Source organism: Ursus americanus, chromosome 30 (genome assembly GCF_024610735.1).
Source record: "Ursus americanus isolate L20-20 chromosome 30, mUrsAme1.1.p, whole genome shotgun sequence".
Taxonomy (NCBI): domain Eukaryota; kingdom Metazoa; phylum Chordata; class Mammalia; order Carnivora; family Ursidae; genus Ursus; species Ursus americanus.
Genome location: NC_142156.1, coordinates 27553267 through 27580746, shown reverse-complemented (window position 1 = coordinate 27580746; position 27480 = coordinate 27553267). Strand labels below are relative to the sequence as shown.

The 27480-nt window shown below is 39.5% G+C and overlaps 1 protein-coding gene across 6 annotated transcripts in view; it reads right to left on the bottom strand.

The window, feature by feature from the left end:
• The window catches only part of LOC123803610 (nucleoporin SEH1), a 168763-nt gene that overhangs the window by 5355 nt on the left and 135928 nt on the right, over positions 1–27480 (bottom strand). For 4 of the 6 annotated variants that reach the window (XM_087857493.1, XM_045815208.2, XM_045815207.2 and 1 more), the window contains 14 exons: positions 27027–27287; positions 26664–26779; positions 25039–25148; positions 21590–21740; positions 16368–16546; positions 15659–15782; positions 13835–13940; positions 12988–13195; positions 10450–10529; positions 9445–9540; positions 4888–5007; positions 4316–4437; positions 1684–1813; positions 899–957 (listed from right to left, as the gene is read on the bottom strand). In XM_087857493.1, the coding sequence (XP_087713619.1) occupies positions 899–957; positions 1684–1813; positions 4316–4437; positions 4888–5007; positions 9445–9540; positions 10450–10529; positions 12988–13195; positions 13835–13940; positions 15659–15782; positions 16368–16546; positions 21590–21740; positions 25039–25148; positions 26664–26779; positions 27027–27287 (1862 nt within the window). Of the gene's footprint in view, positions 1–898; positions 958–1683; positions 1814–4315; positions 4438–4887; positions 5008–9444; positions 9541–10449; positions 10530–12987; positions 13196–13834; positions 13941–15658; positions 15783–16367; positions 16547–21589; positions 21741–25038; positions 25149–26663; positions 26780–27026; positions 27288–27480 lie in introns of those variants that run through there. The other 2 variants (XM_087857491.1, XR_015722365.1) reach the window with 2 other exon arrangements.

Genomic DNA, 27480 nt, shown 5'->3' with positions numbered 1-27480 from the left:
CATGGAACAAAACATGTTTTTGGAATCACCTAATACTAAAATAAAAGTTTATAATTAATTAAATGGCTTAAAGATTCGAAGATGGAGATAAAATTATTCTTCAGTGTTAAGTCTGACAGCACCCTAACTGTTAAAATTCTAAATAACAGTGACAACCCAGTTTGAAATTTCAATCTAAATGTATATCATATGAAAAAAAATAAATGTAGATCATATGGAAAACAGAAAGCAGCAAGGATGACAAGAAAACGAGGCCCTGGTTTAAGAAGTATAGGGTATTTCAGGGCGCCTGGGAGGCTCAGTCAGTTAAGTGTCTGCCTTTGGTTCAGGTCATGAGCCTACGGTGCTGGGATCGAGTTCCGCATTGGGTTCCCTGCTCAGTGGGGAGCCTGCTTCTCCCTCTCCCTCTGCCCCTCCCCCCTGCTTGTGCGCTCTCTCACTCTCTCTCAAATAAATAAATAAAAAAGTACAGGGTATTTGAAGAATGACAACTGGAAAAATATCACAATAAAAGTTTTCCCAATTAATCTGGGAAGGTTTTTGTTCCAATTATTGAAAATTTAACTCCCTGATCCTTAGCATAGTGACATTATTCTAAATCACAAGATAATTAATGTTCTATGTATTTATGTGATGGGCAAAATACCGGGTAACGGGAATCACATGCTAAATCCAAAACATCTCACAAAGTGTGGGTTGCTAGTAATAAAAGCACACTTGTGGGCAGTCATGAAATGCTTTCCCGGCGGGTCCCTCAGCTCTGTGGTACTGGTGATGGAGATGAGGGGCTATGATGGAGGGGGGAGAGCTCACAAATCCCAACTCCCAGGAGAAATCCTGAAGTCCTGAAAATAGTCCTGCATTAGGATGACCACATTTTGATTTATGATAAACTCACCTCAAAGAATATTTTGAATGCTTGACGTAGAAAGGCTCTCTGGGACTTAAAAACTTGAGCTGGAATTTAATATGAAACATTTTATTAAGTTATGCAACTTAGATATTTGAGCATACTTAAAACATACCATGCATTTCTTCAATTAAAGGTATTTAGTAAATTTAAGTATAGCTTCAAAATTAGGTAAGACAATAAATGCTCATGGAAACACATTTAAAATAATTTTAATATGAATTTACTCTAGTTCTGACTAGAGTAAATGTTGCCCAGAAATATGTTGGTGTGATGGTATAGAAAAAAAAGAAAACAAGAGAAAAAATTTAAAAATGAAAATATGAAAACAAATGCCTAATATTTTCAATTTTCAGATAAAGGGTCACGAACTTCCCATGAGTTTCTTTTCAAATACAGTATAAGGTATTTAAAAAATTAACTCATTATTATAACAAGTATAATTTATTGGGGCGCCTGGGTGGCTCAGTTGTTAGGCATCTGCCTTCAGCTCAGGGCGTGATCCCGGTGTTCTGGGATCGAGCCCTGCATCGGGCTCCTCTGCTGGGAGCCTGCTTCTTCCTCTCACACTCCCCCTGCTTGTGTTCCCTCTTTTGCTGGCTGTCTCTCTCTTTGTCAAATAAATAAATAAAATCTTAAAAAAAAAAAAAAAGCTGCATCTTAAAAAAAAAAGTATAATTTATAAAACAAGCTTCTAAATTATCAGGAAAATATTTATCAAATAGTTGAATACATCCACTTTCCCAAAACCCACAGTACTATTTCCAACTTACGGAGTGCATAATGAAAGAATTATTTCGCAAGTTGACTTTCAACGTCCTTGATTCCCCAACCCTAGTAGGCAGAAACCGATACACATCTTCTGGGGCGTAAACTCCGCGGTGTGTCAAGTCAAGCTGTCTGCTTTGGAAACAGGTTTAAAAGTCAACTATTTAAAATCCAGAGTAATTAAACAATTTATATATATTCAGCTAGGAAGTGTTTTGTGTTTTGATTTGTATTTTCTCTCACAACTCAGCTGGAAACTAGCTCTGTAATGGCAACTTCATTAATCTGTATGAAGACAGAAGGCCCAGCACAATACTCTGATAAGGTGCAGGGTCAGCTGCTCCGTGGGCCAGGACACAGATGACAGCACCACCTCTGCCCCTTTCTCCTTGGGGACTGGCTCTCCGCTCGCCTGACACCCCACGTGCATGCAGGGGCTCCCGTCATCTTAGTTCACTTCACCCAGACCACTTACTTCATTTTGCCAGACAGACAACCCTATCAGTGGGACACAAGCTCTGGCCTCTCGGCAGCATTTGATGGCGGTGACCCAGATGCCAGGCTCAGTCTGTGCAGGCTCAGCCCCACTCCGTCACTGCTAATGCTGCTGTCCCTGTGGCTTGGCCCTGGGCATCCCTAACTGCTCTCGCTGCAGTCTCCCTAGGCGATCCTGGTGATCCAGCAACCCCACTCCTGGGTGACTCCCAGATCTGTACCTCAGCTCACACTGAGCTTTTGGGCAACATGCCTATCGCCCCACAGTCATCTGTCTCCACAAATACAGACTAAACCTGGGAGCCTTCTTTTCAGACCTGACCCTCCACTTGTATTTCTGTCTGGGAGCCAACTTTGACCCCCTTTCTCTCTCAAGCCCCCTTACTCAACCCGCTCACTGAGTCCTTCAAATTTCCTTCTTATATGCCTCTCAAATCTCTCCATTTCTCATCATCTTCTTTGACACGGCTTTAGTCCTGGACTACTTAAAAATAGCTTCTAACTCGTTTTACCGTATCTACTCTTGCCTCCTTCTAATCAGACCGTACCACAGCCAGAGGATTTTTCTACAAACACTCGAATCTGAACACATCACTCATGGCTTCCAATAGCTTCCCAGATAAACCCCAAATTAACATCTGACACGCGAGGCCCTGCGCAGTCTGCCTCTCCCCACCAGCCTTCTGGCCTCACCTCACACTACTCTCCCTCCCTCTGGGCTCTAGGCCTGTATGCTGCCTTTGGTTCCTCAAGGGCCAACAATCCCCACGATCCGGTCCTTACAGGGCCAGGAACTTTTCGTATGCTCAACACCTCCATCATTTACACTCATCCTCCTCAACTTAAAGGACCCATTTCAGGCAGGCTCTTCCCAGGTATCACACATCAAGCTCCCTCTGTCATGTTCCCATGTTTCCCATTTATTTTCTTCCAGTCCTTCCCACCGGTTGTAATCAAGCCTGTTAGTGAGATTATTTGTGATGTGGCTCCTTCTCTAGGAGGTGAGACCCCTGGAGGCAAGGACTAGCACGGTTCTGACCCTGCTACCTGGCACGTGGTGTGCGCTCGGTAAGGGGGGGATGAACAAACGAGTAAGTAGCATCAAAAGAGTGTGGTTAGAACACAATCTTTAAAGGAGCCTCATTTCTTACAAAATGCATTATTTACTCCCATTAGAAAATAAATGACAACATGTACGTTAAATTTAGCAGGTATTTAACACATATTTTTCTTACAAGTGTCTTCCTCCAGAACAAAGTTAGATCTAAATATCAGCTAATTAAGGATTGTAAGAAACATGTTTATTAGGCAAAATACTTCAATACTATCATTAGAGCTGTGTAAGCTGCTGGTATAAAAAATGCATTTTAAAAAGTTTTTAAGGGGTGCCTGGCTGGCCCAGTCAGAAGAGCATGCACGACTCTTGATCTTGGGGTCATGAATTCGAGCCCCACGTGAGGTGTAGAGATTACTAAAAAATATAATAAATAAACGAGTAAAAAAATAAAAATTAAAAAAACTTTTTAAGAATCGACTTTCATACAGTGTCCTTGGGAACATAAAATGTTATGGTCACTTTGGTCAAACTATTTGGCAGCTTGTTTTAAAGTTAAACACATGCTTACCATATGACCCAGCAATTCTACTCTTCAGGTATTTTTACTCAAAAGAAATAAAAAAATATGCCCACAAAAATTCACATACAATAGTGTTCACAGCACCTTCACTTGTAATGGCGGCAAAGGAAAAGCCACCCAAATGAACACGTTGTGGTATGTTCACATAAAGCAATACTCGACAACGAAAAGGGACAGACAACGTATATACTCTACAGCACAAACGAATCCCCAAAACATGTGTGGTGAAAGAAGCCAGGCTCAAGGAGTGTGTATGTGTATGAAATGCAACGAAACCAACCTATGGCAATAGATCAGAACAGAACAAATCTTGGGGTGAGGGCCGGGCTGACTACAAAGGGACATGTAAGAGCTTTCTGGGTGAGAGAAACATTCTCTATTTTGACTGGAGCGGTAGCAATGCATGAAAACTTGTAGGTAAGGTCACTGAGCATTTACTGAATGTAAATATCTCTCTCAATAAGGTACTGGAAAAAATGTCATAAGAATGACAAAAACAACATACCCGGGTATGAGAGCAGAAGCCTCTGATACAGCTTGTCTTCGGGGCTTAACTAAATTATCTAGTTTAATGAGGGAGTTTGTGGAAATTTGTGAACTTTCAGGCTCATTTTCTGCTTTGACACTCTGTATAAAAAAAAAATCACAGGGTGGGGGAGGAAAAATAAATACTCTTGGAAAATATATGGAAACCCATTTGAATTCTACTGTTTCCTTCATAATTTTTAAAAGAAAACTTAAGATTTTTAAATTCCCTAAATTGCAATCCCTGCATTTTTTACTGTTCGGCTTCTTTTACACACACACACACACACACACACACACACACACACACACACACAATCATACCTAATCAAGTCAAACATAGATTTCATAGAGCCAAACCCAGACCTCAAACATGCCAATCAATAAAAACAAATGAGGAAATTAAGATTATAGGGCCAGACAACAGAATTAATGAAATTAGAATAATACCAGGAAAACAGTCTGCATTTTCAGGACAGTTTTCCATGTCAGTTTCACTTAATGTTTTTAATATACACACAATAATTTACTTAAATTCAGTGTAATACTCACTTGTCCAGAGAGCTGAAATCTCAGTGTATGTTTCATGTGAGGCTCTTTAAGGGGGTGACACTCAACATCCCAGAACTGAGCATAATCCCCTCTATCTCTGGGCAAAAAAGTGATGGAGACCTACAAAACAACACCCAGGGGAGAAATTTAGACCCTAAGCCTCATACACCATGTGGCTGGTATATGTTTTAGCACTGGCTAGTTTTGCCACTAACTGAAAAGGAATTTGAACAATTCTTCTTTTGGTAGAAAATTACACCAGATTCAAGATACACTTTTCTTTAGGGCTCTATGTAACATATTACTCAAAATGCAAATGCTATTTACATTATCAAAAAAATTCCAGAGCTGTCAAGTACAAGACCTAAATGAGGAGGGTCAACCCCAGAAACACAACCCAGTCTTTCACTGCAATGCTTATGGAACCTTCTGCTGGCCAAGCAGTAAAGGCATGAGGCCTAGAACCAGTTACCCCTGACCACATACCTCAAAGTTATATGTATGAACTGTATGCTTACAACCTGTAAAATGCTCAGAAATGAGCACGTTGTAGTATTTAAAAATAGTATTTTATAAAGTTTATCAGTGTTAAGTGCTTCCTTTATCAAAGAATTTAGTCTTAGAAATACTATTAGCTACATTAACTAATCAGTATCTTTGAGTCTGGACTTAACATTAAAACTGTTAAGTCACCCAATTTCTGTCAATACAGAACATAAGAAACAATGCAGCCAGCAAGTCTTAGGGTGTGGAAGCAAAGGCAGGATACTGATGGGGGAGAGGTGGTCATCAAGATTAGGGAATTACACGGTTAAAGAGGGTGTGGACACTGTGAAGATCAAGGAAGAAAGAATGGAAACTCAACCATGTCCTAAATGGCAAAACTCTACAAATTATCTGGAACCGCTGGGCATTATAATACCATGTACTCTACAAATCCCACCAAACACTGTCTTCCAACACCGACAATAAAGAAAGAGGAGGGGACAACCTACTAGTACTGTATGTGACACACACCGGACACATAACAGGAACTTTAACACTCATTAGCTCATTTAATCCCATTCAAACTGACCGATATTTCAGAAAATTACTACATATATCTCTTACTTTAACAAACAGGTAACTAATTTTTTCTTCCTTCTGGATCACTATTACATACATCAATAGTTGTGCTTTGTGGAGAATATTTCCCTAAATGGTCCCAGAAGGATGTGCCTTGCTTTCTTCTCCCCTAACATAAATTAAGTACCCAGACCTGGAAATCAATTGACGAATGTGACCTGACAGGAATGACATTGGTAAGCAATGAGTTCAGTCCAAGATATGCAGCGACGAACAAAAAAAACCCCAAAGGTCTCACAGAGGTTTCATTTCTAAGTTAGGTACTGTGTGAAAGGAGAAATTCCCAGGAGAAAATCTAGTCCTGCATCCTTGTTTCTCTATTTTCAAAGCTTCATTGAGACAGAATTCATATACCATAAAATCCACCCACTTCAAGTATAGTCAGGGGTTTTTAGTATATTTCCAGAACTGTGCAACCAGCACCACAATCTGATTTTAAAGTATTTTAAACAATCCAAAAAACACCCAACCCCATACCATCAGCAGTCATTCCCCACTTCCCACCTTCACTCCTAGCCCCAACGACCACATACCTACTTTCTGTCTCTACAGATTTACCTACTTTAAACATTTCACACAAATTGAGTCATATGATATATGGCCTTTTGTGTCTGGATTTCTTCACTTAGCATGTTTTCAAGGTTCATGTGGTAGCATGTTATCAGTACTTCACTCCTTTTTATTGCCAAGTAATATTTCATTTTTTTACCCATCTATCAGTTGATGGACATTTGGGTTATTTCTATCCTTTTTGGCTATCTTGAATAAGGCTGCTATGAATATCTGTGTGTAAATTTTGTTTGAACACGGGATTTTTTAAAAGATTTTATTTATTTATAGAGAGTGAGAGCACATGAGCGGGGGAGGGGCAGAGGGAGATGGAGAAGCAGACTCCCTGCTGAGCAGGGAGCCCGATGCGGGGCTCGATCTCGGGATCCTGGGGTCTTGACCTGAGCGAAGGCAGATGTTTAACTGACTGAGCCACCCAGGCGTCCTGAATACTGGTTTTCAGTGTTTTGGGGTATATATCTAGAAGTGAAGTTGCTGGGTCATATGGTAATTCTACATTTAACTTATTGAGGAACTGTCAAACTGTTATTCACAGCAGCTGTACCATTTTCCATTCCTGCTAGCAATGTATGAGGGTTTTAATTTCTCCATATCCCCACCAACACTTGTTATTGTCTGCTTTTCAAAATCTCAGTCATCCTAGGGGTGTGAAGTGATATCTCACTGTGGTTTTGTTTTGCATTTCCCTAATGAACAGTGATTCTAAATATTTTTTTGTGTGTGTATTTATTGGTCACCTGTATATCTTTTTTGGGGGCAGAAATGTCTATTCAGATCTGGTTTTTTTTAAAGATTTTTTAAAATTTATTTGAAAGAGAAGGAGAGAGAGAGAGAGACAGTGTGCACAAGAGCAGGGGGAGGAGAGGTAGATGCCCCGCTGAGCAGGGAGCCCAATGCGGGGCTAGATCCCAGGATGCTGGGATCAACACCTGAGCAGAAGGCGCTTAACCAACTGAGCCACCCAGGTGCCCCTCTTTATTTCTATTCAGATCTTTACCCATTTTTTAAACTGGTTATTTGTCTTTGCATTATCTAGTTGTAGGAGTTCTTTATACATTCTGGGTACAAATCCTTCATTAAATGTATGATTTCTAAACATTTTCTCGCATAATCTGGGATGCCTTTTCACTTTCTTAACAGTATGCTTTGATGTACTCAAGTTTTACATTTTGATAATTCATCTATTTTTTCATTTGTCACTTGTGCTTCACTGGTGTCATATCAAAGAAACCAAGGTTTAACCCAAGGTCATGAATATTTACTATGTTATCTTCCAGGAATTTTATAGTTTTAGCTCTTACATTCTACTTCAAGTTACTTTTTGGATATGGTGTGAAGTAAGGATCCAACTTAATACTTCTGCATGTGGATATCAGTTGTCCTAGCACCATTTGTTGAAGATATTCTTTCGCTATTGAATTGTCTCTGTACCCTTATTGCAAAACATCAACTGACCATAAACATGAGGGTTTATTTCGGGATCATCAAGTCTATTCCACATATTCTATATGTCTAGCCTCATGTCAACACTATAGTTTTTTGTTTATTTATTTATTTTTATTTTAATGTTTTTTTATTATATTATGTTAGTCACCATACAGTACATCCCTGGTTTCTGATGTAAAGTTCCATGATTCATTAGTTGCGTATAACACCCAGTGCACCATGCAATACGTGCCCTCCTTACTACCCATCACCAGTCTATAGTTTTGATTAGTATGATTTTGAAAATGAAAAGGTAAATCCTCCAACTTGGTTCTTTTTCAAGATTGCTTTGGTTATTCTGGTTCTCTTGCACATCTATATGAATTTTAGGATCAGCATGTCAATTTCTTTAAAAAACAAAAAACCAAACACCAGCTGGGATTTTTGATTGAGATTATGTTGAATTTGTAGATCAATTTAGGGAGTACTGCTATTTTAGTAATGTTAGATCTTCCAATCCATGAACATGGGATGTCTTTCCTGCTGGCTTTTTTTTGCAACCCTGCCCCCAGCGCCTTTGCCCCAGATGTTGAACTTTGTTAAGCAATGTGTCTGTTCCCTATTATGCTGCTTTGCTGCTACTGTGGGCTGGGAAATGAAATAAACTATGCTGTAGAACAGTGGGTCTTTCCAAAAAAAGTGCGAAGAAACCCTCTGGAAGCCTGTTATACGACCTAGTAAAGTACACAGGGTATGTGACTATCACTGCTCAAAGATTCTTGTGTGGTCAGTAATGAGTTCACAACTATAGTCTAGAACTGATTACAAGTCTGAGTCTCTGAATAAATGGACCAATGTGATATAAATGCCATAGTTTAAATGAGTTTCAGCTGTTAGCGTGAAAAAGTATATTACTGAGGCCAAGTGAATGACTAGTGTCACTAAGGGATATTTGAAAAAGCTATGTCGGGTCTACAAATGAATTAGAACTCAAGAGGGCCATGGTACTAAAAAGATCCATCACCATTTGCCCATGAAGATACACGGTTGACTATGACAGGAACACAGTTGTTTTTGAGCAGTGGCAGATTTTTCTATTATGGCTGGTAGAAAAAACTACTGTCTAGATTAGAGCTACTCAAAGTGTGTTGTAAGTACTGGCAGTCTGTGGCCACATGAAGTGCTTATAGCAGAACGTAAATTAATCCTACCACTAAGCATGGGATTTTGTTTAGCTGTTTAGAAGGAAGACCTCTGCTGCAGGAAGCAGTCTACTGACATGCACTGAGGCAGGTCTTCTCCTCTGGCAAGCTGGTTGTTAGCAGAGCAGCATTCATCTAGGTGAAGCAACTACTCTGGGTGGAAACAAATGAGGGTCTCCCGGTCAATCAACACCATGTTCTTACCAATGGCTATGAGAAAAATGTCACAACTCACCTTCCGAATTCCACGGCTTTCCAGTATACCAGAAATAGGAGAACATCTGAATGCTGCATAGGTAGCTCTAAAAACATCTCCACTGTCATCAACTCCCTACAATCATTTAAGCAATCAAATGAAAAAAATAAAAAAGAGTGACACCATTACCTTTATGGTTACCAAAGACACACAAACCCATTTTGCAGGGGCCAGGAGGGCTCAGTGCCTGCCTAGGAGTGGGAGCGCTACTTAACTCTGCTCACAAAGGCCTCACACTGGCTCTCCTCCTTCCATCAGCAGCCACTCCTCTCTGGCTACAGTCATCTTTAGGATGATGCTCATGATGTTCAAGGACTGTCTGCCCCCCAAGGACCCTGAAGACCCTTGCGGAATGTGTGTTTTAACATCACATGCAATACCAGTTCTTTATTTTTTTTCAGTAGGTACAGCACTATCTTTTGCATGCGTTTTGTTAGTATTAGGGCTCAAAACTGCTACTGTCACACAAAATACATGGCAGAAAGGCCAGAGCATTCTAAACAACATACATGACAACATGTTCAATTCAGATAGAGCCCACTGGTGGAGACTATTTGCAGTATAGAGTAGGCTAGCACTCACTGACAAAGAACATTCAACCCTGTCTCCTACACTAGATCCTACCGGCTGAAAACACATAATAGCACTCAGAACGTGGGAAAGAAAAATGCACATGCGTGTGCACACACACACAATGTTCCATAATAACATTTTGACATATTTTTCAAAATAAAGTTATTTCAGATAAAAATCAGGACTGTAGGAGGTAGCATTAAATGAGCAAGCATGTATTTTCACATACATTCTCTAATCTGACTCTAAAAACCACCTTGTGGAAAAGATGGGGCATGTATTAGCCTCACCTATAGAGAAAATCAAGTAAGTGGATTAGTAATCTCAACCTATGCTGATAATTCAGTATAAAAACACCCTGAATAAAGTTTACACATTAAAATGAATATATTTAAGGCAACCATTACTGACCTTGACATAGGGCGGAGCTAAGGATGACAGATGCCACTTCACTTCTGTGTTACCGTGATTCTCAAGTTCCAGAAAATTTTCTAAAAGGAACACACATGTCACAACTCAAACAACTCTTGGAGAGGTAAGTAAACAAGCAGATTACTGTGATAATGTGTAATAATGACTACCTCATCATAGGGGAAAAATACACTCATCAGATCCTCAGAGAAGCCAAATGGGAATTTACAGTATTTTCTAATAAAATATTCTAATAATAATTCTAATAAAATAAAATTTGACAGATCTCTTGTTTTGGATTTAGTCAAAGGATAATGAAGGGCTTAAACAAGAGAGCTATAAATTGATTCACATATTAAAGCGTTACTGGCTGCTGTGAGAAGAGAGACCACAAGGGGGTCAGAGTGGATGAGGCACCGTGGCACGAGGCCACAGCAGCAGTTGCGTTGAGAGAGGACCTGTGGGGTGGTCTGCATCAGGCTTGCGTCATGGCAGTGGGAGGAAAAGCAGCAGGCAGACAGGGGATCCATTCTGGAGACAGGCTGCAAAGGACTTGCTAGTGGATTGTGTGGGAAGAGGGAGGGAACAAAGAGCAAATAACTTCCAGGGATTTGGCTTAATTAATGAGCAGACAGTGGTGCCACTTACTGACATGGGGAGGGCTGGAGGAGAGGCAGGTTTCATGGGTAAAATAAGAGTTCTGTTTGTGAGATCCCAACACGCAGAAGCTGAGCGGGGTGCAGGGAGAGCAGAGAGAAAGAAGGGGACACAGGCAGGCCCAGCAAGAAAAAGAGTCATCAGCGAAACCTGAGAAGGAGCATGTGAAGCAGGGAAAACCTGGGAGGCACAAGAAAGAAGTAGTCCAAGGAGGAAGGAGTGGTAGCCAGTGTGGAGGGATCAAATTAACAAAGACCCACAGAAGAGACACTCATTTTCAGTGACCTCAATAGCGGGGTCAAGGCAAGGTGGCAGTACCAGTTTGGTTACAGCCTGAGGAAATGAAGGCGGGGAGCACAATCCTTCCATGAGGGAGGAGTGTTGAGGAAGCAGGGAGAGCAGCAAGGAGATGTGGGGCCCAGAAAGGCATTCCTTAAACATGTGATGGCAGAGCGTACTGTATGCCAATGGAAAGGCATCAACAAAGGGAGAAACTGAGGACACAGGAGAGAGAAGGGGCAGAGAGGAAGGCCCTGAGACGGCAAGAACAGGTGGGCCTAGATTCCCGGCAGAAGGGTTCGTCTGGGATGGAAGCAGAAGCCTCACATTTAGTCTAATGGCTTTTGTATTTGCAATGACAATGTGCAAACACATTGTATTTGCAATGTGTTAGGCAAAATTGAGAGCTGGGAAGACTGAGAGCAGGAGCAGGGGAGGGGCACTGAGAAGAGAGAAGCTGTCAAATGACTGTAGGAAACGGAAAAGGACACACACCAAGGGGGGCTACTAGAAAAGCCTGGTGCTGAGCGGCATCTGAGAGCGGAGACCACAAATGCGTAGGCACGGCCGCAGTTCTCTCCGGCAGCGCTGTGCTGCTACAGGAGAGACACGGAGCTGGTAGCCGGCTGGCTCTAACAAGGGTTAGGATCTTGCCAGTCAGGAATGCAGAGGGAGGGGCACACAGCAGTTAAGAGCGTTCCTAAAGCAGTATCCGACAGACCACAGAATTCAAGCAGAAGTGGCCGAAGCTAGGGTGGGGAAAGTGAGGAGGTAGTAGGGCCAGTGGCCTGGAAGTCTGAATGAGGCCAGAGAGCCGCTGGATCTCCGAGAGGACGCGAGCGGGGAAGATGGAGTGAGGGGATGGGCGCTGACCAGGTAGGGACAGGCTTGATGGGCTGTGGAAATTGAGTGTCAGTGGAAGACAAAGCCAGTGAGAGAGGCAAGGAATGAGGGCCAGGTGACAGAAGGCCCACACCCTTTCCAACAGGTCCCACGTGCAATCCCAGTCTCTTACTGAGCCATCACGGGACAGTGACGGAGGGAGGGAAAACAAAAGCAGTGTTCTCAGGACCCTGGAGGAATATTAGCAATACTGAGTGCCTACTAGGTGACAAACACCATGCCAAGTGCTTTAAATGTGTTATTTCATTTATTCCTCAAAGTCCTCTGTGAGAGGAGTCAATTATGATGGCCATTTTACAAATGGGGAAACAGTTTATCTATTTAACCTCTTTAGTGCCTCAAAGTCTCATCAGTGAGGGACAGAACTAGGTCTTAGCCACTTTCCTCTTCTTCAGCTGCTAACTTATTAGCAGCTCTGGTAAAAGACCTAGAGAGAACTGGGGAGGGATGGTTCTGACCAGGTAGATCTGAGACTCCCGGAATATAAACTGTTCTTAAACACCTAGATTTAACATTTAAAAATTTTTTAAGCTCCCCCAAATCTGGCCTGTCATTGAAATGACTGCCAATGACAACTTGAGTCTCTCTGAAATAGGGGACAATTTTATCCCTGTCACTACAATAAAAGTCACTAAAAACAGAGTGTTAGACTCAACAGATCAGTGGCTATTTGAATTAAAGAACTTTGTGGTCCCACACCTGAAGTTTCACCAGGTTCTGTTGCAGGGAAAGTAACAGTCTTGTTTCTTATCTCAACTTTTGTGGAAGGTGGTTTTGTCATTGGTTTCACCAAATGACTAACTGAAGGCTCAGTTCCTGGGGAAAGGATTCCAAATGTGCTGGAGGCCAAATGAGGGAGGAGTTCTTTCTGCGTTAAGTCTTCTCGAATTTGAACTTTCACAATTTTCTGAAATGAGCCAAATAAAGAAAGTAAGACACAAATGGATCTATCATTTTAAAGAAACAATTCTTGGGGCGCCTGGGTGGCTCAGTCATTAAGCGTCTGCCTTTGGCTCAGGGCGTGATCCCGGCGTTCTGGGATCGAGCCCCATGTTGGGCTCCTCCGCTGGGAGCCTGCTTCTTCCTCTCCCACTCCCCCTGCTTGTGTTCCCTCTCTCACTGGCTGTCTCTATCTCTGTCGAATAAATAAATAAAATCTTTAAAAAAAATAAAGAAACAATTCTTATTTTTAAAACACGGTGAAGAAAAGTAATGCCAAACAAATGAAACATGGATGGATACAATTTATTCAGATCTCAAAGTAAATCATTGACTCTCCCCTCTCTCCCTCAACTCCTTTTTCAAAGCAGATGTTGCAAATCAATACTAGTTTCTAGGCTCCACTCTCCATTCCTGCCCCACCCACGAGAATCATTCAGATCACTAATGGAAAAACTCTGTCCTAAATTCTCTATCTGAATAAGCCTAGTTGGGCTGAAAGAACAGGCCCCTTCATTTCATTTCTGAAAAGTGCGTGCTAATAAGGATGACAACACTTAAGCTGCAAAACAGGAAAGATGTTGCTTTAAAAAAACACTTAATGTACCTTCTGTCCATTGTCACAGTGTATATAGATTAAACCACTCCATGGGAACATTGAATGTTTTGTGGATAAGGAGGAATTAGGACTAACAAGAATTTGTAGCTTACTCCTGAAAAAGAGAATTTAGTAATGAAAACCAAGAATATCTTATACTTTAATAGCAATAACTACAAGAGTTATATGTACTGTTCTATCAATGACCAACTCTCCTTGTTGCCCAGAAAGAGCAGAGAAGAAGTGAGATTTCACACATGTCTGATTCTGCATCAGCCCCAACTCAGTGGCTGACACACGGTTGAGTGGCGTAAACCCATGAACCTAAGGGGAAAACTCATGTGAAAACGGACCATACCATAGAAATACCATTTAAAAAGCAATTCAAAATAAAAATTTCTGGAGCACAAGACCAATATACAAAAGCTCCAAGCCACTCGATAATAAACAATGATACAGTTACAGTACAAAGACAATGAAATAGCAGGAAAGAAAAAAGGAAGAAAAGGGGGGGGGGTGGAAAAGAAATGAAAAAATACTGTTTTTTACCCAACTGCTAAAATTTTCTGAGCTCATTGTTCTCTTCAAGAGCTACGGAATGTCAAAGATGACTTTTAAATGTGGACAATGTAATCAGATTTGTGGCTTACAAGAAAAAACCAGTTACAAAAGACACTTTGGCACACATGTCAAAAATGGCAGAGCAACAGTGCCTGGGTGGCTCAGTTAAGCATCTGCCTTCAGCTCAGGTCATGATCTCAGGGTCCTGGGATTGAGGGCTGAGTTGGACTCCCTGCTCAGCGGGGAGTCTGCTTCTCCCTTTCCCTCTGCCCCTCCCCCACTGTTCATGCTCTCTCTCTAATAAATAAATAAAATAAAATCTTTTAAAAAAAATGGCAGAGCAAGATTATTTTCCATTCCTAACAGCTAAATATGTGGGATGATGTTAAAAGTTATTTGTGAACAATCTGTTCTATCATTTCCCTATCTTTTCAACCATTAATTAGTAAATGTTTAATTGATTGCTTTGGTCCTAGGAATGTTTCTCTGGAGTATGCCCAACCATACCTTAGGTCAGTATTAGTCAACTAAACTCTTCTAAAATGCATACTTCGTCACTTTGCAAAAATAAATAAACTCCATGTTGCTCGTCTGCAAAGCTGCCATTCCCAAATAGGAAGCAACTTTCAGAGTGAATGTTCTATGGCAACCCTGATGAAGTCCCTGAAAAGCTGCAGAATTGCAGCTTTACCTCCTATCAATAATTAAGCTGCACACAGAGGACAGCTGCTTATCAGCAGTTGGGCCCCAAGACTTCCTTCTTAGAATATTTGTAAAAAATGCCAAGCTAGGTTATGGTTCAGACATATTAAAAGTCAGGAAACTTTGTCTATGAAATGTCCTTTAGACAAAACCAGCAGAATAAGTTGAGCCAGACCCAAGGTAATGAAGGACAGAACCATCTGGGCTTTAGGGACCACCACCCTTCATCATCTGCCCAGCTGTATCCCTTGCTTTGTAATTTGGTACGCAGAGTAATACGTCCTGCACAATCTGATGTTTTCCACTTCAGGAAGTCTTTCCCACCTCTCTCATGTCTCTTCACCCTTTTAGGCTATATACACAATAAGTGGCTGTGGACATGGGCTCTACTCTGCTAAGGAGCATGAATCTTGGACTTCACCGCGGTCCCACAAAACCACATGGAGCCCTGTATAGCGAACACATGGTAAAATTCTACTGAATAAATTTAAATGGCATATTATCTGATCCTTCAAAAGTCACCAAGCTAACATCTGAATAACACCTGGAGGAAAGGGAAGTCATACTTACTCTGGTGGGATAAATCCATGTTGTGGTGTTACCGTAAGGCAATGTGCCGGCCAGTACAACTCAAATTTCAGTAACCTAACGGAATTATTTAAAATCTGGAAACATGCGGTTTTTGCCAGATCACCTATTATATCAGATAAATAAAATAAAATTTACATTTAGCATTAGTGAAAAGAACCCAAATGTTAATAAATAGTAAAAATGAATCCTAAAAGTCTACCAACTTAATTTTGCTTTACAGGAATTTCAAATCCCTGGTAAAATGAGACCATTTTGTTTACCCTTAAATTACAAAGATACTGAACAAAGAGAAAAAAAGAACATCTGGAAATTATTACTATCTGGTCTTATCTTGGGCACATACATTGGTACCAGATTTGTCCCTACTCTGAAACAACTCTATCAATGTGAAGAGTAGAAGATGCCAAGTACCAAATGAGTTCTCTGGGGGAAGGGATGTGGTGGGAGGAAGGGCCCATGGACAAGTGGCCCGGCTCTATGGGGAACTGGAAGCTTGGAATGAGGATGATGGCCTTGTGCTGGACAGTGCTCAGGGTGAGTGCGAGGCAGGTCTCAGCAGGGGAGTGGAGGACCTATGTAAGCCACTGGTCACATTCGTATATACTCAGAGTGTATTTCCTAGATGACAACGGGCTCAGAGTGACCTGGCTTCCAGAGTGCACCGCCGTTGTGTTGTTGCTATACTCACAAGCAGAAGGGGCTATCAAAATCAAGTGTTCAGGCTGGACAGCCCACATTTCCTGAGAGGATGATTTATCTTGAGGTGGGCAAACAGCTTGTGAAAGAAGTGGAGAACCTTGAGGACCCTTAACTGGTAAAACATCCAAAGACACATTGCCACCATGTTTCCCAGAACTGTCAGCTTCACTACAGAGACAGAAAGAGAGAGGGGAAGAGGAAAGAAATTAAAAATGATAAAAAGCTTATGACTAAGGATGTTAACCATTTGCCATGCACTGCAAATGAAATACCATGTTTTCTAACCAACGTTTTACTGTGATGTTTTACTTTTTGGTTGTACAGAAGTTGTGTATTAAAATATTATATTTCTGTTTTCAAAAAGATAAAAAGCCAGACTGTATCATATTTTTATATTAATTCTTCATAAATCTAAAAACATTTAGATAAAACTAAAAGTGCATTATGGAATATACTGTGTATGTTTCATGGAATAAAAATTCTTCACTGTGTATTCTTTTTTTTTTTTTTATTCATTCGACAGAGACAGCCAGCGAGAGAGGGAACACAAGTAGGGGGGAGTGGGAGAGGAAGAAGCAGGCTCCCAGCGGAGGAGCCTGATGTGGGGCTCGATCCCAGAACCCTGGGATCACGCCCTGAGCCAAAGGCAGACGCTTAATGACTGAGCCACCCAGGCGCCCCTTCACTGTGTATTCTTGAAGTAATGTATAAAAATACAGTATAGGTCAAATATTATTACACGAATCTTTCATTACAATACTCAGTGACTTAATTTCTTTCCTGTCTTGAATTTAGCATGCCATCTGAAGTCTCTTAAAAGATTTACTAGAAAACCACCCAATATTAAGAATTTTTAAAAAACAGAACTTTTAATATATCTATAACTATACAATGATAACTGGTTTCATGATGCTAACAGCAAAGAAAGTCTTCTGGGCAAAATACTATGGTGAGAAATGCTGATAAGGTTTAAGAAGATTTTTTATTAAGTGTTAAAAGTGTTTAGCCTTAGATTACAAAAAATTGTAATTCAAACAAATTTTGTAATCACAGAAGCACATGATTTACTTGCAGTTCAGCTGGGTAGTGCCCGAATTCTCCTACCACACAGCAGAGCTCCATCTTTATTGCAAGTAGACACTCAGCAGACAGAGAGGAATCCTTTCCTCACCCTCTTACCCATTGCCCTCTCACCTGCTCCTTTTCCAATCAGACCTCTACCGCCTCACAGACAGAGATATAATGGAGGTACCAGCCAAAAGTCAGAAACAATTTTTTGAAAATTATAAAGCTGCTTCTTAGCTGTTTAGCTTCTTAAGACCAGCCCTTCACAATTTAAGTGGTATTTAATATAATTTTTAATCTATATAACTATTATCTTTAATTCTTTGATTGAATATCTTAGAAAAGAATTATCATTAAAAGTATAGGGATCCTTTTGGGGCGCCTGGGTGGCTCAGTCGTTAAGCATCTGCCTTCGGCTCAGGGCGTGATCCTGGAGTCCTGGGATCGAGCCCCACATTGGGCTCCTCCGCTGAGAGCCTGCTTCTTCCTCTCCCACTCCCCCTGCTTGTGTTCCCCCCTCTCTCACTGGCTGTCTCACTTTCTGTCAAATAAATAAATAAAATCTTAAAAAAAAAAAGTATAGGGATCCTTTTAATATATTATTGAATTCAGTCTGCTAATATTTTGTTGAAGATTTCTGCACCTGTGTTCATTAAGGATACTGACGTGTAATTTTCTTTTTTTATGGTGTTTTGCCTGGTTTCGGTATCAGGGTAATGCTGGCGCCATAAAATGAATTTAGAAGCCTTCCTTCCTCTTTTATTTTTTGGAATAATTTGAGAAGGATAGATACTACTTAAGTACAGCAAAGGAAATCGTCAAGACAAAATGAAAGGGCAACCTACTGAAAGGGAGAGAATACTTGCAAATCATTTATCTGATAAGAAGTTAATATCCAGATGATAGAAAGAACTTAAACAACTCAGTATCAAAAAAATTAATAGCCGATTAAAAAAATGGGCAGAGGACTTGAATAGACATTTTCCCAAAGAAGAGATACAGATGACCAATAGGCACATGAAAAGATGCTCAACATTACTAATCATCGGGGAAGTATAAATCAAAACCACAAGAAATCACCTCACACCTCTCAAATCAGCTATTATAAAGACAACGAATGAGTGTTAGCGAAGATGGAGAGCAAAGGGGACTGCGGGTGGGAATGCAAACTGGAGCAGCCCCTATGGAAAATAGTATGGAAGTTCCTCAAAAATTGAAAATAAAGCTACCATATGATCCAGCAATTCTACTCTAAGTATTTATCCAAAGAAAATGAAAATACAAATCTGAAGAGATATATGCATCCCTATGTTCACTGCAGCATTATTTAAAATAGCCAAGATATCGACACAACCTATGTCCAGGAGAGATGAATGGATAAAGATGTGGTTTATATACCCAGTGGAATATTAGTCATAAAAAAGAATGAAATCTAACCATTTGTGACAACATGCACCTAGAGGGTATTATGCTAAATGAACTAAGTCAGACAGAGAAAGACAAATACTAAATAATTTCACGTATATGTGGAATCTAAAAAACAAAATGAACGAACAGACAAAACAAAACAGAAACAGACCCTTAGACACAGAAAACAAACTGGTGGTTGCAGGAGGCGGGGAGAGGGGCTGAGTGTGGGTGAAATAGGTGAAGGGAATTAAGAGGTACAAACTTCTAGCTATAAAATAAACAAATTACGGGGATGCAATATACAGCATAGGGAATACAGTCAATAATATTGTAATAACTTTGGTGACAGATGGTAACTAGACTTATTGTGGGGACCACTTCATAATGCATATGCTGTACATCTGAAACTAAAAGGATACTGCATATGAGTTATACTCTAATAAGATTTTTTATTTTTTTGTTATTTTTTTAAGTATAGAGAGGAGGGCAAGCTGGAATGAGTTGGAGGCACTAGGTAGGTGTGTTAGCTCTCAGTTGGTGGCTGAGACTTTCAGAGAACTCTGTCAGTACGAGTTGGCTACACTGTGCCACAGAGACAGCCCATGTGATGAGAAGAGTGGTTAAAAACAGTAGAATTGAGTAAATGCAAATGTACTGAGGATGATGAAGCCAGGATTCTCAATACTGGAAATATCAGTGTGAACTCATGATTTCCACATATTTAGAAACAGATATGGGTACATGTGGATTTATATACAAATACATACATTTCCTAGCTCTGTCCACGAGGGGTCCTAGAAGTAGTAACACCTGAAAATCAACAGCACACTTACTACTCACATCCCGGTTTCTTTCTTTTTTTTTTTTTTTTTTTAAGATTTTATTTATTTATTAGACAGAGATAGAGACAGCCAGTGAGAGAGGCAACACAAGCAGGGGGAGTGGGAGAGGAAGAAGCAGGCTCATAGCGGAGGAGCCTGATGTGGGGCTCGATCCCATAACGCCGGGATCACGCCCTGAGCTGAAGGCAGACGCCCAACCGCTGTGCCACCCAGGCGCCCCTCACATCCCGGTTTCTAATACTATTCTCTACTAAAAGGAATCAGGACTTCTATTCCAGGCCTGGGACAGGGAAAGTATACGTCACACCTAGAATATCCACTGTGCCAGTGAATAATGAGCCAGGTTAAGCGACCAATTAATACTGAATCCAGCAGTCCACCCTGATACAAGTAAGTACACAAAAGAGGGTAAAGTAAATCTCTTCCTCATTGTGGAAAGACAACTAGTAAATGTAGAAACACAGAATTAGAAAATCACCATTTGGTAAATAAGACAGTACTGATATGATTCAGGCAATAATCATCACTGGGTACTACAAGTGTGATAAGATAACTCATTATCTCTAAGGATTTCCCTTTAAGACATTTATTAACTACAGTAGAGAAACCGGCAGACCCCACTTTAAGCAGTAAAAACATTTCTAGTAATGGGACAAATCAGCATTGTTTACCACCGGAGAAGATGCACTGAGAAAACAGCATCATTTCTGTGGCGTGAGGGACATTTATAAAATAACTGGACTATACTCTACAAAAATATCAAGGTCACTGGTATGAAAAGGGTTAGCAGCTGGCCTGCAGCCCTTTTTCCCTTTTACTAGGGAATGCCCAGGAAAAAAAAGGATGACTTGGTCAAATCCCCTCGTGATCTTCCTAATGACATCTCCCAGCAAACACACTAATTTACTTTTCTACGGAATGCTTGTAACAGGATGTTCCTGGTCTGTCTAGAATTGGTTATGGTAAAGAAATCTGAAATTTATGAATTTATGTGGCATAGTTGAAAAGATATCACATAATGTATGTAATTACACAAGTATAAAATAGAGAGCTTTTGTAATTGAAACAGCGCCCCCTTTTGTGTAAGCATCGTATCATCACACGCACAACTTCGAGATCTTGCGTTAAATTTGAACCAAAGTAGAGTATTAAGTGTTGCAAAAAAAAAAAAAAAAAAAAAAAAAGATGCCTAGAAAGCATCATCAGCAATCCCGATTTCCTCATGTTTTCACCTAAAATTATTACTAACTCTTAGTTCTGGATAATATCTTTAGTTCTGGGGCTCTGATTTGATGACCCAACCCCTCTGTGTTCTGTCATGAAAGAAGGATGGACAGACCGAGGAAGTGTTCTATATTGAAAAAGGGTAAAGAAGACAGGCTAACTAAATGTAATGTGTGATCTCAGATTAGATTCGGGACCAACGAGGAAGTTTCTTGCTTATTTCTTTGATTTAACTATAAAGGACTTTATTAGGGAACTGGGGAATTTGCATGGAATCTATGGACTAGATGTTAGCACTTTAACAATACTAAGGTCCTAATTTTGATGGGTTTCCTATAGCTTTTTAGGAGAAGGTGTGTGTTTTTAGAAAAATTAGGACAAACTGGTCATCATGCCCGCAACTTACTCTTAAATGACTCAGAAAAAAGTTGTGTATACATAAAGAATAATAAGGTAAATGTGGTAAAATGTCAGCAACTGAGGAATCTCAGTGAGGGTAGTATATGTTCTATTTTTAAACTTTTCTGTAAATTTGAAATTATTTCAACTTAAACTAAACTATAAAGATGAAATAAACATTTTGGGAGGCAAAAGAGTACAGAGAAAAGATCAGCTCTACGATGAATTAAATTATCTTGAAATCTGGTGAAAGATGTTTTGTCTGTTTTACCTTTCAGATTCTAAGCCAGCTTTGGAAGAAGGCTGAAGGAATTCACTGCTACACACGGAATCTCTGAATTCTCCAATTACTGAAAGTATAATTTTACGCATGTTTCCATAAAAGAGCTGAATATCATTAGGCCGCTGGGGAAGATCATACACTGAAATAGAAAATAATGTTTGAAATACATGAATCTTCCCATAATCACACCACAATATAACAGATAACTTACACACTTACAGCCACAGAATATTATTTTCTTAGGTTGGGAGTGAGTGACAATGATATTTACTACTACTGACTAGCATGAAATTATAGGCAGCTCAGGCTCTGGCCTTGAATTTGGCAACTTAGCATCTCTAAACCCTAGTCTCCTCAAGAATAATATAAAATAACAATCTAGCTCAGGGGTTGTTGTGAGCACTAGAGTATGAATACGTTCAAAGTTCCATATGCAACAAGCTGACTGTGGGCCAGGTACTGTTCTAATCCCTTCGTGCATATTAAGCTGGTTGGCTTTCACAACAACTCTTTGAGGTAGGTATATATTATCTCCACTTCAAGGATGAGGAATCTGAAGCACAAAGAGGTTAAGGATATACAATTTATAAGTGGTGGTCTCATAGACATTTAAGTTTAGCAAATCTAGAAATCAGGCAATAATATAACTAAATACTGCGATTAATAAAATCGTGCTAGAGTTGAACGTCTCTAGATTAGTCCACCTGAATTTATATATACGAGAAATTTTATAGAACATGCTTGTACTCTACATTTAAGTAAGACATTAAGAGGGGTGCCTGGGTGGCTCAGTCAGTTAAGCATCTGTCTGACTCTTGATCTCAGCTCAGATCTTGATCTCAGTCAGGGTCATGAATTCAAGCCCCACATTGGGCTCCATGCTGGGTGTGGAGCCTACTTAAAAAAATAGTAACACATTAGACATTAAGAATTATACTTTTTAAATGAAAAATTTTTAAAAGAACACGGTACGTGTAAACCGAAATTTATAATAACCAAGATGTCAGACTATAAAAGTTTAAATCAAGTGTGAAAATATTTGCCACAAATCACACATTTTGCAAAAGCAAGATTATAAATACCTGTAATAGTAATGTGTTCAAACAAATGTTATTCAAAATAACCATGTAAAAAGTTCAACTGCAACATTCCCATAGGTGATCTGTTATACTAACCAAAACAAAACAAAGTGGAATTGGTTCTTCCCTTCATCTGGACAATAACTATACCATCTCAAGGAATCTAGTGTTCTAGTGTCCCAGTGACCTAGCTGAAGCCCCAACTCAACCCCATCTCAGAGGGGTGGTCTTGACAGGTTACTTGAGCTCTTGGTTGGGTTTGTCAACACACCCCTTAACATAACACATTTCTTGAATTTCCGTACATGCAGCTCCCTCTCCTTGGAATATCCGTCCCCATTCTGGTCCCCATCTTCTCCATCTTGTCAACTTCTCCTCATTCGTCAAGATACCTCAAGAGTCACCTCATTTTAAATGGGGTTCCCTTTCTCTATATTCTCCAGATTCCTTTTTTTTTTCCTTTAAGATTTTATTTATTTATACGAGAGAGAGCAAGAGAGGAAGAGAGAGCACAGAGGGAGAGGGAGAAGCAGACTCTCCGCTGACAGGGAGCCCGATGCGGGACTCGAGCACAGGAACCTGGGACCGTGACCTGAGCCGAAGGCAGACACTCAACCAACTGAGCCACCCAGGCGTCCCTATATCCTCCAGATCCCTAAACACAGCTCCACCATGGCCCTTTTCATACTACACTTTAATCACCGGTCCTCCCCTTAGTCTGTGAGAACCGAAAGGGCAAGGACTACATCTTTCACCTCTACAGACTGGTACCCTCTACTCTCAATACATGTCCATTCAATCAATAAATGAAATGTTGCCGAATCATGCAACTGTGCCAACTTCTGAACCACTACAACCTCATGTTACCTACTTTTAATCACGGTCTTCAGGATTGTTGTGGTATGTTACTAAGTGCTTCCATCTATAAAGCACAATTTGGTTTAATTCTTTTATTTATTGGGATCTTTCTTACAATGAAGAGAGAAGGAAGGTAAAGTTCAGAGGACAGGCAGTGGCAGACATGGGTCTTGAATTGTTTCAATTCCAAATCCATATTCTGCTCCCTTAACACAACTGCTGACGAGATCCATTTCAAATCTTTTCACTATTTTTAACTAATCCACCCCTACCTTCCCTTTGAGTAGATGATCTAGACTCCTAATTACCAAAAAGATCACAGACTATTTTACATTCCCTCTACACAGGCATAAATATCCTTTTATCATTTCATATTTTAGAAGCAATATATGTTTAACCATTAAAAAACTAGATAACAAAAATGGGGGGAAAAACATTACCACCCGAAATCCTACTACCAGAATATAACAACTGCCAACAGCTGCTGTGTATACTCCTGTAATGTTACCTATGGAGCTGTATTCAATTATTTTTACCATGAGATCTTAATATGTAAACTTTAAAATAATTTTTCTTAATTAATGAAGAGCTTTCTCATGTCATTTTTTTTTTTAAAGATTTTATTTATTTATTTGACAGAGATAGAGACAGCCAGCTAGAGAGGGAACACAAGCAGGGGGAGTGGCAGAGGAAGAAGCAGGCTCCCAGCGGAGGAGCCTGATGTGGGGCTCGATCCCAGAACGCCGGGATCACGCCCTGAGCCGAAGGCAGACGCTTAACTGCTGTGCCACCCAGGCGCCCCTCTCATGTCATTTAATATAGAATTATATCATGGTTTTAGTAGCTTCAACATATTCTAGTACATAATTAAACAATGCCCTATTCTTGGACATTTAGGTCACTTCAAACTTCTTGCCGTTATGAACGAAAACTGTGGTGAAAATCTGCCCATTTTTACACAATTTCTATGTCTCAATACATATTTTTTTGTATCAGTAATAAACACCATTAGATGCTTGAAATCGAGCTAAAAATCTAGGCTGGAATTATTTCACTGCTGTCTATTTTGGATTTTTTCCCCCCACCATCACATCCTCCATAAATTGCACAGCAGACACAGAAATCTTAAAATGAGTTCGAGTTTGCAGTCATTAAATCTTAAACAGTCATTACTTTGAGTTTAATAATGACCATTCTCCTCCTGTTTATAAGTATATCCATAGACTAGGTGCCACAATACAGTAATAATATCTAACATTTATATAGCAAAGCTCTCTCATTTTATCTTCACGATTCCTTATGGATGAGAAGTTAGATATTGTAGCTCTCATTTACGAAAAAGGAAACTGAATCTCAGGGACATCCAAAGTCATACAGCAGAACTGTGGCTCGAACTCAGCCTGACTCCATAATCTACTACTCTTCTTCTCTATAACACATCACCGGACCTCACTTAATCTTTGGGTCATTTGTAGTAGTTAGACATGTTGAAATTCTTACCTTCCGTTACTAGTAACTCATCCTGAAATTTTTCCGCAAAGTCAACGTGCCGCAGCACACTATGTTCTGGAAATACTTGTTCTATAATCCCTGGTTTATGCGACAGGGCTCTGCCAATAGAGATTTTTATTCAAAAATGATTTTACATAAATTAGGTTTTCATTAGTGTATTTGGCAAATCTCCCAAACAGCATGCATAATGCATTAGTATATAGATCTCATGTCTTAAATCCTAATATAAGTAATTTTTAAAAGAAAATCTGTTTTGGAAGTTCCCTTCAAAGTTATACATGGTAGTACAGTCATCACGTTCAGTTAAATATTAACATTAAAACAAGAGCTCCCTAAAATAAGAGTAGAAAGAGTAAAATTAGATTCTTTTCAGGTCTTACATTTTCAGTATTTGTGAGAATTTGATCATATGCCAAGAACATGATATAAGTAAGAGATGTCAGAGAGAAACATTTAAATTGCCATATAACTGCATTTACCTGGCCTCTTCTAAAGCATCTCTGAGCTGAGAGAATGGAAATGTAAATTTCTCTGTAATACTCAGATGTTCACAAACAAAGGAAATCTCATTATTATATATATGTGGCAAAGAGGAGTTCTAAAACAATGTGTTGATTTCTATAACCCAGTAGAGAGAAAGGGGGAAAAAAAAACCCCAAACCTGGTAATCTAATTCCTACAAATGCCAGTTTCTATATCTAAAATACTTAATTGAGAAACAAAATCAGGTTCAAAGTTGAGCTCTTTACATTGGGTCTATTCCAACATCATGTACCAACCTATCATTCAAGTCTCTTTTTAAATGTTCCAACAATTCTCAACAGATTAAAAATAAAACAATTTCCTATATGTATCAGAACAGAACATAGCCGAGAACAAAGGGCTGGAAGAAGGAAATACTGGTATATGCACGTAACCCTCCCCCACAGGGAGCGAATGGTTTCCTACTGACGGACGAAATGTTCTGAGCTTCGCTTGTTTTATATTCAGGCCCTGCGGGCTAGGAAACAAAATTTTATAATACCAGAACTCTGAATTCAACATACAAGAGAGTTACCTACGTTTAAATCACACCGAAATCTAAATGTCTAAATTTGACATTTTTGTGTATTAAACTGTATCTAGAAGTACCAAATTTTCTAGAAGCACACGTGCTAAGCTAGCCAAGTTAAACACCCTACACATTTCTAAATACAACTTAATCCTTTCAAATAATTCACAACATTCCCAGAAATACTACAAATAAGTCAGGTGTGTTTATACACAACATATTCTTTCTGTAGTTCTTAAATCTCTCCTAAAATTGACCTACCCTCATTAGGAAGATCGTCCTATTATGAAGTCTGAGGTGCCTATTTGCATAAAGAAGAGGCACAACACATGTTAAGAAAAAAAGGCACAATGCAAAAATGGCAGACGGGTTTCCTACATGCATTTCTTCCTCACGTCATGGAGGACTGTCAGCTATATAAATTTTACCAAGGTTTTCCATCCACACCAGTTTACTAATAAGTAGCCGAGCATGTTCTGTAACTTTCAAATCCCAAACTATTTTTAAGCCTTCATTATTTCTACTGAATAGTTTCCAACATCATCTAAGATAAGTAACCTACCTTCGATACTGCTGCCTCGAAATTTCATCGCCACCAAAGAAGTATATAGTTGACAGTTCTGTTGTGGTTGTGTAATTGTTCTCTCTGGCTGATGGATTATATATTATAGTAACATCCTGATGCCAAAAAATAAATCAGGAGTAAATATTAAATATTTTTCTTAAGTCACTTCATTGTGAATTAACTATCATGTGAGCCTAAACAGTCAACAGACATGGATGCATATGACAGCATTTCTAAGATCAGATAAGTTATTTCCATTCCTTTATTACTTTCAAATACTTGTTTTTAGCCATAAAATACATAATTCTTAATTTAACCCAAAAATGAGTTCATATTTTTAGTGCAGAGACTTATACTTACTTTTCGTGTTTTTTCTTTGAGCACAAATTTATCTGGAAAAATCCTTAATACTTTAGGATTCAGCAAAACTTTTTTCTGAGAATCCTTAAAACCTACTGCTTTAACAAAAGCTGCCCGAGAGCCAGTGTTATGAACAGAAAAAACAATTCTACTTCCTTTGCCAGGTATTAAGTCATTCACTGTTACCATGTAACTGTCTGATAACTTTTTAACATCTTCCAAAATAAGATTACTTGTTCCTCCATATCCAGACAAAGGTATCTAAAAGGAGAAAATATATATATCCAAAATTAATTTTATGTAAGCAGAAAGCAAAAGATTAAACTATAGCCAGAAAAAAAAAAAACCCCATACAGATTTAATACCATTATTATTCTTTGTGTACCTTGGTTAGTTACCCCACTTCCAATCCAGCATTATATTAAAGAACTCTTAGGACAAAAACAAATCGAAG